We start from the raw sequence: 13,145 nt of genomic DNA, 5'->3' as shown, positions 1-13,145 counted from the left end.
TGAACTCACTATGTAGCCCACGTTGATCTCAAACTTGCAGTGATCCTCCTGCCTCAGCCTCCCTAGTGCTGGGATTACAGGTGTGCACCACCACGTCCGGCAAGTGCTGTACTCCTAAACGTGAGTGGCCGCCACACCAGCTTGAGTTCTCCAATGTGGGGGCTCAGGAATACAGCTCAGTAGCACAGTGCCTACCTGGCAAGCACAGGGCCCCTCATTCGATTCCCGGCACACAAAAAATTGCAATTTGGAGAGCAGCATTTATAAACTGGGAAGAAATGTTTAAAGAGGAAAAAAACCCAAGTAAGTAACACGTCATCTGCAGCAGTGTTCTTACAAGGTACACTGTTCCCCTGACGCAGAACACCCGTGGGTTTGACTAGACTGGCTCAGTGGGTTCCGTGCCAGGGGTCTGACACCTGACCCCTGACAGGTGTGTGGGGTGCGCTGGATGGGTGTGCAGACAGACGTGCCAGGGCCACTGGCAGAAACTAAGTGAACGTTAGAACGGTGTTAGTGAATGCAGTGCAGGAACTACGTAACTCCAAGACGTCATTATAACCATTATTTGTTACCCATTTATTTCCGGGCCCTGATACACAGAAAAACTCTTCAACCAAGAAGAGCCTAGTGACGCGTTAACAAGGAAATGGGGTCTCATAACTGATGGAAGGTAAGAGTGTCTCTCCTGAAATCCTAAAATCCTATCATTGAATATATGAAAATTGTAAGAATTCTAATTCTTCCAATGAAGTCGGGAAATGTTAAGCATTCAAATACTTCCATCATGTACATAACAGTGACTTTCACTTACTGAACACACATGATGGACCTCAGTGTCCAAAAGGTTTTACTTGTTCCAAGTCCCCGAGTCTGAACAGCCCTAGGAGATGGGGGGGCGTGGTGTCGTCACCCACTTAGTGACGCGCCAGCCTGCTGACCTCTGGAGGCAGAGAACAAGAATTGCTACTCTGAGGCTGATGACTGCATCTGGAAGCGTCAATCTTTTGACCAGTTTACTCTGAAACTCTTTAAAGAGAAGCCTTTAAAATATTAAATGGGTGAAATATTCCTTTAAAAGCCTTTAAGCATTCCAGTGAGGTGTCCTCAGCAAGAGGCTGAGGCAAATGCTGATACCTGTAACTCCTCAAAGGCCCACATCCAGGTATTCTGCTGGGCTCTGAATAAATTCTCCATGAACTACCATGTTTTTAAACAATGCTCCCTTCTCAGACATCCCTTAATTCATCAATGTGTATTTTTCTCTTTAGACAACAGTACAAGGTGGGAGAGAAGTAGAAGTATTTGCCCCAGTTATCACGCAACCCAGCCTCACGCTTGCCTGGATTTCAGCTCAGCCTCTGAACAGCTGGAAGCCCATTCCACGGACGGCTGATTTTGTATGTGCCGATTCTTTGACAACTGCAACTCAACATCAATAATCAAATATGTAAGATCCCAGGTAAGTAGCTTAAGCTTAAGATAATTAGGTGTGTGTGTGTGTGTTTGTGTGTGTGAATCCAACAATGGCAAGGAGTAACTTTAGGGGAAAAAAAGGCAAAGGTCTGAAAAGCAATCAAGAGGAAACTTCTGTATCTCAAATAACAGTATCTACGTGCTGACGGAGAACGTAAGTATGATACAGAGGTCATAAGAACATCTTCTTGTGACTGTATCTGAAAAACAGCATTTCCACTGACAGCAAATTATTCGGGCAACTGAATTAGGGAGGAGACACAGCTCTGGAAAACAGGACAGAGTAAAAATTCCTGCCTAACGGAAGCATGGGGTGGATACAGCACTGTGTTTGCTTGCATCTGTCCTTAAACTTGATGCTCATGTCCACCACCACTTACTTGGCTGTAACAAACCTGTCGGACAGGGCTTCGCATCATTTTTGTGATGAAGTTTGAAAACGACTCCAAGATTACTGTCCTAATTGTACATAGTGTATGTGATGTATAATAATACGGCCACAATAACCTATGCAGAACAGGGGTTCACACACAGGACCAGCTTTCTGTAATCACTTCCAATCCATAAAAGCATTTTTCAGAAACAGAACATTTCATACAGTGGTCAAGGTTTTTCAGCCTCAAATATCAGAGAAATATCCCATGTCTCTCCACGAGGACATGTTGTGGCTTACTCAGGTCGACTGTGTTACCCTGCAGACGCTGGCCTGACTACAGGATCCTGGGTTCCCAAGTTCCAGGGCTTACTGAGGTGCATTCCTACACTGCCGTACAATGGTGTGCAGCTCCAGGACACACCGCCGACCAGGAGGCGGCTCTGGGAGTCCTTTTTGGTCACTTGCCAGCCTTCCTAGTTAAAAACAGGACACCACGGCCGTCCAGCATTTCTTACAGATTCACTGACCCAGGGTATCTACGGACAGTCACTCTCATGGCCAGACACCTGCTGACTGTTCAAAAGCACCAGAAACAAGACACGGAAATAAAACACTCACACCGTAAGTTGACCAGTTGTTTTTGACATTTAATTTCAGCTTTCGTAAGAATCAATTTTGGCTTCAATATTTACATCGGTAATGAACACATGCTTACCCGATGGGACACTCACGGCTTAACGCAGGCAGCTGGGGACCAGATTATGGTTTCATTTGTTTTAGGGTCTCTACTGCCACATGAGACCAACTTCTTCAGGAAACAAAAAAGAGTTACTGTGAAAAACATCAATAGTTTTTTAACTTTTTCTACCTCACTGGCAGAATCATATAGCTATTTTGATATGGATTTTCAGCAGTTCTAAACTATTGCTTTCGAAATTATAAAAATTCCATTACAGAACCACACAGACAAACAGAATCACGTTAGTTTATTCAGTGATTACTCTAAGCATATTCTTTGTTTTACTTTTCTTATAAGAAAAATTGGCCGAATCAAATAAAGAATACTGTTAGCATGTAACTATGCTTTGGGAAAAAATAAACTAAAAGGAAAAGATAAACCCGGAAACCTGGTACACCTGCACTGAGACACTGTCTCTGCAGAAATTTTCATGTTTGTCAATGTTTTATGTAGAAATTTATAATTTAAAAATGGAAGGAAATCTAAACATAGTCTTTACAAAGGGAAACCACTGCTTCCCAGTGTCCTTCTCCTTTGAGACGGAGGCTGCCTTACAAGGCTAAGAGGCTTTAACGGTCAGCATCTTGTTTTCCATCTCAAACACCTGGACAGGAAATCCAGCATATAGTTTAAACAGTAAAACTTCACACATTTTATAAAGCTAAATACAAACATGCATTGACATTTTCTACTGCCAGACGGTCAGATTTTTAAGTTGTGTTAAATATAAAAGACTAAGGATGATCTTAGGGGAAAGGCCACTTCTAATACTAATAATCACAGGAGCAGGGAGCAAGTTTGCAGCCAACATTAAAGGAAGGAAGTAGAAAGCTAAACTCCTTAGCGGATGTACTGATGTGACGCCTTGCCTGAAGCTCAGGGAACGAGCAGGCTTCCAGTGCGGACTTCCAGTGAACTCAGAACAGACTCTGTCACCTTTGCAGGGTCCCTCACCATGGACAGTGCTCAGACACAGCCTGTGTTATGCATCTGGGTAGGGAAGGCAGAGATACACTTTGCTTCTTACAAAGAATCACAATGTAATAAGTACACTCATGAAAGGTATAATTAGTCACAATTCTTAATCTCACAAAAGCTACAAGGTATGAAATTACAGTATGTTTATCTTCTTCAAAGGCGCAGCAATGTCATTTATTAGGTGTAAAAGACAACAGAGAAACGTAACTGATCCATAGAATCTTTAAACAAAATTGTGACTAGTTAATAATGGATGTTAACTTTCAAAATACAACAATGGTGCATGAGGCCGTTAAAAAAATAAAACACTGGTACAGGGTTCCCATCTATCAACAGAGACACACAATTCATGAGGAGATTTTGACACTTTGAAAACATCTTTTCTATAGATTTTTGACTGATTAAATGCAAGAAATATTTCTAATAAATACTGGGTGACCAGTTTAAAACACAAGTGACATCATGTGACTGTCTCACAATCATCTTTTGACTCAGAGTATCAGTAACTAGAAGATTTCCTTAGAAGTCAGTAGAAATGCAATTATTTCTTACATTGGCACAGACAGTACCAGAGTACTGCTTCCTATGCCCACTTCTCCTCCTATGGGCATTAATCCGCAGTGGCCAGAGGGCAAATGTGGCTTTCTGCCCCTTTCTGTCAATAAAGTGCCTTCCCTTTCTCCTCCCGGGGATTACCCAGGACCGTGGCACAGAGCCTTCCCCTCCCCGAGGTCTGAGACTGGGTCCCCAGCGGGCCTTGCACCTGCCAGCCCTGGCCACGCGCACCACCCGGGCAGCTGCTGTGAAGCTTTACAGGAACACGGCCACGCTCATCTCCATACTGTCCACCGTGCTGTTATGCTACAGAAACAGGGCCGAGCATTTCCCAAGACATCGTCTCATTCTAAAAAGCTGATTACTCACTCTCTGGTGATACAGAAAGTTTGTTAACACTTGCTCTAGGAGCTTTCCCCAGATCAATGTAAAGCAATTTAAGCCCTTTTACTTTTTGTGAATATTCTTTCTCTTCGTGTGCGTGTGTCTGTGTGCGCGCGTGTGTGTGTGTGTGTGTGTGTGTGTGTGTGTGTGTGTGTATGCCAACATCCTTTATATTTCATTTTATTTACTGGTATATATTTTGGAAACTCAACATCATGGTTGAGTTTTCATTTTCAATATACTTGGAACATAAGCATTATCCCTGGCCATAAGGTAATCGATTCTGGTCAATCAGAAGTTCTCCAGGAATTAAGAGAGCAGTTAAAAGGATTAGTCACACAGCAGCTACATGGTCAGGAAACCGCGTATGTTTATCTTGAGTAAGGAAACTGGACAGCAGAAAGAACGAAACCAAGTATACTTTAGAGTAAATACCATTAAATGGGGAAAACAGCTCGCACGTTTCAAACTACCAACGCACACACACAGGCACAGCCACCCACCCGCCATCCTCCACACAGCACAGACGGAGACCTACAGGGGCAAGTGGATTTGCTTATAAATATATTACTATTTACATATAGATACATCCATAAAAGACGTGTTAAATAATTATTTATATAATCAATACTACTTTAAAGTTTTTGTGTATCTTAAAATTACACAGTCTATTAAAATTATCAAAATAAGTGTTTAGAAATACGAGGAATAAAACCAGTGGAATCTCCCTCGCCATCGCAGTGGTTCTGACCCTTCTCACCGGGCATCCAGTCCAGACCTCGTCATCCACAAAACAGAAGAACAGGGCCATCGGGGGTTGTTAGCCACCAAAGTTTTAATACCTCCTAACAAATACGTCTGTGTATATAAAACACTTTAGTTACATTATGTGTTCTAATAAATTGGTTTTCACAAAAACACAAAATTCAAGTTTCCACCAGAATTAAATATTTTATACTGGTGAATATTTCTTTCAATTTTTAGCAGATCAATGACAAACTCTATCAGGGTAGAGATCAGAAGATTGAGACTGAAAATATGTGCATCACATGCAAGAAATGAGGAAATACCAAGGCCAGTATTTGGCCAGCGGGGTGCTGTTACGCGGGACCCCGACACAGAGACAACACACCGCCTGGTTACCGTGCGCAGCCCAGTCAGCTGTCGCTTATTCAGGGCACAATGGCCAGCCCGAACCCTTTCTTTCATCAGCTGACCACTGTCTCCTGACACGCCTGGCTTTGGCTGTGTATTAGCAGGTCGGGTAAGTGGGGGTTGGGGGCTAGGAAGCAGGTTCTGCCTAAAACGAAGCTTTGCAGTCAGTAAAGGATTTAACTTAGTAATGGACTCCTTCTCCTCACTGCTTTAGATACCTAAAGTCAGCTTACTGTCCCATTCTTTTTTTTTTTTTAATTTTTTTTTTTTTATTTTTTTTTAAATTTTATTTAAGGAGAAAAGAAAAAAAAAAGCAGAGAAAGGGTACAAGTTATACAGATTTGCAGAAAAAAATGAACAGTAGGAAATCACTAGTTAATGAATTACATACTGTCATCTTAGAAATAATTGTTCAAGTCACAAAATTAAAGCTTGTAAAGTGGACATTCCATCAATGATACTGCAAACAGTTCTGTTCAATGATCCAATAAAACTCTGTGATATCATATTCTATCTTATACACTTAAATATACATGCAGTTATATAGCTTAGAGCACTTTCTTTTCCTCTCTTTTGTACAATGACTATTACACATTTTGGGTTTCATTGCTCTCACGGTTCTTATTACTTTTTTGGAAGAGAGTAAAACCAAATGTGACATAACAGAACAGAATCGGTCAAGTCAAAAGGGTGGACATAATAGATAATGTGAAAACATAATACAAGGTGATCAACAATGGTTACCATAATGCCTCCCGCTATCTCTAATAGAATTGCCTATATCATTAGTTATAATACAATTGAACAAAACAGTAAAGAACAAAACCGACAAAGCCAAACCATTGGAGACATTGTAGGTCTTCAAAAGTAGATAAAAGTCAACGAGAATGGGCGTTATAATGAATCTCATTATCTTCACAGCTGATGCCTAAATTTTCGAACCTGATACTATCCAGCAAAACAGAATAGGGGAACATCAGTCAAAAACCAGATGGTGAGAGTAATACAGGGCTTTAAATCGAGGTAATGGAAAGTCAAAGTGGGTTACTATAATATATCCTGCTATTTTTTTCCTTTAATTAAAAGGATAAAAATTTTTTAAAAAGTATTAAAAAAGTAAATAATGGAGTGGAGATTGAGATAAAAGAGGGCATAACAACAAAACAGCACAGATCAAATCATAACCATTTAAGCAGAATAGTGTTTCACCACCAGATAATCCTGACCTAAAAGTAGTTACCATATTGTCTCTTTCCTTGAAATCCTTGAGTACAACTTCATATATTGTAGCATTAAGTATATCAAAACAATGTAAAACCATTTAAGAGAATGACAGCATTACAGAGTTTTTAGAATCGACTAACAGAAAATGAATAATGGTTTCTGTATAATCTCCTTGTCTTTAAAAGGTTTTTGCTTATACTATTGTACATAATAAAATCCAGTACGATACAACCTATTTAGACCATTGGAGACAGAAGGACAAAAGCTAGATGAGACTTCAAAACAAGATGATACTAAATCAGTATTACCTATTAAGATGTCATTTTCTCCAAAATAGCTGTTCCTATCATCCAATCTTCTCTGCCTCATTTCTGTTGAGCTCTTATTCTGTCAGTAGCTGTCAGTTTGTCTTCTTCACTTTGTTCTCTGCTCCATTAGTCGTGGCCTCCACTATTTCTGGATTCTTTGTATTTTTTCTTTTTTTAGAATATCCTGCAATACTCTCTGTAGAGTTGAATTGGTGGTTGCAAATTCCCCCAGTTCCTCTTTATCCTGGAAGCACCTTGTTTTCCCATCAATTTCCAGGGACAGTTGTGCAGGATATCTCAATCTTGGCTGGAGATTATTATCTTTCAAAGCTTGAATTATTTCCCCCCACGCTCTTCGTGATTTGATGGTTTGTGCAGAGAAATCTGCTGTAATTCTGATGGGTGCTCCCTTGTAAGTGGTCTGTTTCTTGTCTCTGACAGCTTTTAATATTCTGTTCTTGTATTGAATTTCTGGAGTTTTTATTATTATATGCCTGGGTGTTGCTCTGTTTGGGTTGTAGGTAGCTGGGGTCCTGTATGCCTCATACATCTGAGTATCTTTACCTTTTGCTAAATTAGGAAAATTCTCCTGGATTATTTCTGTGAGTAGCTTTTGTAGTTCATTTGTTTGTGTCCCTACTTCTTCTTTTATGTTCTTAATCCTTAAGTTATGGATCCTCTTATCATCTTCTTGTCTTTGTATTATTGCTGTTTGTTTCTTTGTTATTTTTAAGAAGTTTTTCATTTCATTCTCCCATATTACAATTCTGCCCTCCAGTTCAGATAGTCTGTCCTTAGTTTCTTTCAAGCTGTTATGCCAGTCTTCGATAGACTTCTTAGTTTCTTGGTAGCCCCTTTGAACCTGCTTCACGTATTCTATGCTTTCCCTGTTTTCTCCATCAAACAATTCTCCCCTCTTTTTCTGTTCTTCCATTCCACCATCTGTTTTTTCTTGGGTGGGGCTTAGCATTTCTCTAACTATTTTGCATACTTCTAGCTTCAGGTCGTTGATAACTTCATTCCTGAATTGGTCTATGAGGCTCTCTATATGGTGCTTTATGTGTATTGGTGCGGTGTCCGCTATTGCCTGTTTCTCAGAATTGGGGGCCGAGGAGCCTTTCTTGTTGCTGCCTCTTCCCATATTCTCTGTTCCTTATATATGCAAGCTTATATGAGAGGCCCAGCTTCTCTCCCTGTCAGCCACAGCCTGATCGAATTGCGCCGGTTAGGTGTTCCCACTCACCGCTGCGCACCAGGGAGCCTACGCGGGGGCCCGCCCCTCCCGGCCTCCGTCAGGCTCTGCGATCTGGGTTGGGCCAGCCTACAGGGTCCGCCGGCAGCGTCACGCAGGCCAGGCACTTTTCACCAATCCCGCCCGAGAGGGGAATGTGTGGCTGGAGTCGCCAGCGCGCCCTGCTCCCGCAGGACTGCTCGGGCCCAGAAAGTCCTCTGCTGGAGTCAAACTGTGGTGGAGTGTCAGTTTCTCTCACTCACCTCGCCACAAGTCAGAACATGCCTCCCTGCCCGTCCTGTTTTCGACTCCGTTCGCAGATTGCCGTTCTCAGAGCTTCTGCATCTCTCTCCTTGCCAAGCTGATGTAGAGGCAGCCAGCCACCGCGCAGCGGGAAACCCAAATCGCGGCTTCCAATGGCGCAGGGTCCAGCCTCAGCAGCGAGACTTTTCTGTTCCTGTTTTAGCACCAGGACTGCATTCCAAGTTGGTTTCTCTCAGCCGAGTTCGTTCCTGAGTCAGCAGAGCATAACTCCACCTGCTTATGTCTCTTTAGTCCGCACCATACCTGGCTTCTGAGCCTAGTTTTTCAGAGAGCCTCTGGTAGTTGCTGTTATCTGTCCGCCATGTTCTCCCGGAAGCTTACTGTCCCATTCTTAAGCTCTGAGAGCAATGTTGGTGCTTCCAAAGAAAAGGGGGCAAACTGTCCTCTTGACATAAGCAAAGTGCTACTTCCTAAAGTACAATTAACCAAACCGAACAGATCTGCTGTGGGCATTCAGAGCTATTTACCTTCAGGACGCGTGATGGCAGTATATGCTATTCCAAAATATAAGGATAAACAGTCACCTAAAAATATTAGAAGGTCAAACATAAAGTCATATTCATTTAACCTAAGAGCTCATTTAAAACCACTCAGTAAAGTTTAGCAATCTTCAATTAAAATGCTCAAATGAAGCAAATGGAACCCAAACCTACATGTACAATTTAGAGGTAATTTCAAACTACAATCCTTTAAAACATGACTAAATTGAAAGGTAACACACAGCGGTAACCCTATTTTTGGCACCCATTTTGCCTGGACATTTAAACTTGCTCTACAGATAATGAACGACAAAAATCAAGAACAGTTTCACAAGTGAGTAGGGTCATCCTGCACAGACACCATTCAGAATGGTTTGTGCGGCTTCACCCGCAGTAACTTGGGTACAGAAGCGTAGCACACTCACTTCAAGCACAACAGCAATAATTGTGTAGAACATCACTTTCCTGAATTAAGTTTGCTGAACATGGTTCAGATTATTGGATATGTCAATATGCACAATGCCTTTTAGAAGCATTTACTGTATACCCAAATCCTACTCCATGCAACACACAGTGTCACACAAGTAGTGAAAATGTTATCCTAGTCAAAGATGCTTGGACATTATTTTTCAGGCAGCATTTTACCTTTATTTTAGTAAAGTTCACACTAGGTAAGTTTTAGAAGAAAAAATGCCAATAAATTTAATATGTTTTAATATAGTATATAAAACTAAGACAGACACTTTTCTTTACCTAAATTATTACTTTTACTTTCTACTCTATTGTAAGACCTCAATTTTATTTTAAAAATTTGTATTTAAATAAGGGATAAAATGTTGCCCAAAAGTCTAATTGTAGTTACACATTTGTGTTTTCAACTAGATCTACAAATCAAAATATTTCTTATAGTTAAAAAGATACAATTTGTATCAACAGTAAAAGGTACTTTCTGGTTTTTCAGGGCTTTACTTCACACTGTACGTGCAGAATAATCCAAAAGACTGGAGCATCCAGGCAGACCACAGAACCAGCCCTGAACGTGTCACACGGGGTAAACTCAGGGTCTCACGGAAACCAGTCACACTTCTGTCTGCCACTAACCGCAAAACTCATCTTCCAATCTGCAGAAATGTAACTGCAATAAGCAAAACCCCTGAGTTTGAAACCAGAAATATCCCTTACTAATACTAGAACAGACAGCAGTCTGTGTCTAAAACTACACTATTTGTGGCAAGAGTCTGGCCTTAATAATATAACAGGCCCTCAAAAAAACTACCTTCAGGAAAATGGAAAATATACACTATCTTACAAAAAATTTAAGTTACCATTTACAACTCCTCATCACTATTTCTATAGTGCAGTAGCAATAAATGTTGCATACCCTCAACACACAAAACCATCTCAGGCCAGCCTTGATAAACAGCAGGAAAGCTAGAGTATATTAAATATAAAATTGCATTGAGAATACTTAGATTCATTAAAAACAGGCAAGTACTGTGAAAGTTATTTATCCAGTATTATTGTGCCCCAAAACAAAAAACAAATGTTAAAATTACAAATTAATGGGAATCTAGGAATTCAATTCCATCTCCATAGAAGCACATCATAGCTGGATAATCAAGCACTAACTGTAACAGTTACGGCTTTTGCCTTACTCATTTTTAAAAAATGGAAACAATTTTTTCCCACTGATTGCATCTGCTTTCTTTTAAACTGACCGTTAAATTATCTGATTTCTTAGTGATAAAAAAACAAGAAAAGCCAAAAAAAAAAAAAAAAAAAAAAAACAAAAAAAAAACAATAAAAGTGCCACACTGTAAATCATTCTAATACATGTTACCCTTTCAGCATAAACTGGTAACTTAGATTTTGTTTAACACACAAAGTCAGTGCTGTAGTATATTTTTGTTTCTATAAATAATTATTATAGGACAGAGAAGCCCACTTTCCCCAAATAAAAATAACTTAAAAAGCTGTAAAAGATTCTAATTAAGCTTGGCTTGAAAACTGTTCTGCGGGTCTAGTTAAAGGTCCCACGTTCTGAAGGTGCTGTAATTGCTTGCAATTGACAGACAAACACCAAGTTAATAAAACATGAAACAAGAATAAAAAGTGCTGCGTATAAACCCCTGATGCACCAAAGATTAATATCAAAGATCACAGATACAGCTATTAAATCAAACTGGATAAGTTTCCAGCCAGAGATATACCTTCAAAAAAGAAATGTTAAAAAAAAGTTAGAATGTGAAGCAATCCTGATAGTTCCACCCGTGGGCTGCACATACAGATTCCATGATACAGTATTTCACATAAATGGATACTATTTAACCTCCTTGCTGAGAAGGAGATCACATGTGCTATTGTAGCAAACCTCCTTCAGCATTTGAGCTGAACAAAAAAACTATTAAACACCACAAAGATGCATCATCTTTCAATAACCCAGCTGTGATTTCTCCACCAGAATGGCTGCAGCGAGTTGCTGGGCGTCTGTCATGTGAGGGTTCCTTTTCATGACGATTTTCACAAGGTCGGGGGGGAAGATGTTGCACAGGTTGATGTAGACCTTCTCGCGGCTGTCCTGGTACCTCGGAGGCTCTTGTGGCATTCCGCAGTACGGGATCCGCCAGGCGGGCTCCTGCTGCTCGGGCAGGCTCTGGAAGGTGAACTGCTCGTAGCACGGCGGGGTGGAGGTGTCAGGCAGGGAGTAGGTCTGCCGGTACCCATAGGCATCCGCCCCGAAACCCGGCCTGTCCCAGCTGCCCAGCCCCTCGTGGCGGGCGTAAGGCTTTCTCTGTCTTGAAGGAGAACTGTCATAGAGTCGCGAATCGGAAATGCTGTCTATTCTCGTGGCCATGAGGGACCTCCCGAGGTGGGGCGCCTTGGAGTGTGCGGAACTTGGAGGAGAGGGGTACTCCCCAGGACAGCTGGACCGGGCACTCACGGCGGGGTGCTGCAGGTGCACAGCCAAGTGCGGCAGGGGCGGCTTGGGCTGGAACTTTGGTTCTTCGTGACTGTAACTTTGCACTCTGGTCACGGGGTCGTGGAAGCTCTGCAGGAAAGCCTGGGAGTTAAGGCGGCTGTGCGGGTGCATGTGCTGACACTTGAGGCTCTCCTCCAGCTGCGGGTCGGGAGAGCTGACGTAGGAGCGGTCGCTGAAGCCCACGTAGGAGTCGCTGCTCCCGCAGCTCATGCTCCCTTCACTGCTGCAGTCCGAAGCCACCGAGTTGATCCTGTAATCTGTGTCGAGTGAGAAACGCCTTTCGGGACTCCGCGGGCCTGAGATGCTCAGGTTCGAGTATGCATTCAACATGGAGTAATATCCAACGTCAACAGGTGAGTCGCATTTTGGATACTGCTCATAAGGCATTGGCGTTCCATGGTTTTTGGTTGCCATCATCATGGCGGGGTACTGTCCCTGTGCTCTCTGCTCCTGAGGTGGGAAATGAACTCCAGATGGAAGGCCATTGCTTAACGGTGCGGTGCTTTGGGGTTTTGCAGTAGAAGAAGCCGGTATACTCACCAAGGAAGGCACAGACCTGGTTTCCAGTTTGTTTTTGGTGGGAAGCTTTTCCTCCAGGTCTTGCGTCCTTATGCTGGGATCTGACTGCCTCTTGGGCGCGCCTCGCTTGCCATCGGAAGTGCTGTCGGCTTTCGTGCTGCAGGGAACGCTGTTGCTTTTCACCAGTCCCCCTTCATTTGCGGTTTTGGCCGCTGTGCTTCTGGACATGGCGCGAAGCTCGTCAGCCACCGAGCGCTGCGGCTGGCTGCCCCTCTCGGGGTGGTAGTACTTGCACTTGTGTCCGTAGGTGCACTTCTTGCCTACGAGAGGAAAACCGGTTAGGCGGAGAAGCACGGCGCCGGCTCCTGGAGAGCCAGCGTGGCTCTGCTGCTCTCCCTGCGCCAGCAGCAGAGGCGG

At 42.4% G+C, this 13,145-nt stretch overlaps 1 protein-coding gene across 3 annotated transcripts in view; it reads right to left on the bottom strand.

Moving 5' to 3' along the window:
* Positions 1-2,478: 2,478 nt before the first annotated feature.
* Positions 2,479-13,145, bottom strand: part of Zc3h12c (zinc finger CCCH-type containing 12C) — a 74,277-nt gene continuing 63,610 nt past the window's right edge. For all 3 annotated transcript variants that reach the window (XM_063255721.1, XM_013143709.3, XM_063255722.1), the window contains exon 6: positions 2,479-13,048. In XM_063255721.1, coding sequence (XP_063111791.1) covers positions 11,661-13,048 — 1,388 coding nt within the window. In that variant the 3' untranslated portion in view covers positions 2,479-11,660. The remainder of the gene's footprint in view (positions 13,049-13,145) is intronic.

Source organism: Cavia porcellus, unplaced genomic scaffold (assembly GCF_034190915.1).
Source record: "Cavia porcellus strain 051 isolate PalLab524CR breed Dunkin Hartley unplaced genomic scaffold, mCavPor4.1 scaffold_9, whole genome shotgun sequence".
NCBI lineage: Eukaryota > Metazoa > Chordata > Mammalia > Rodentia > Caviidae > Cavia > Cavia porcellus.
This window is presented reverse-complemented; position numbering and strand designations above follow the sequence as displayed.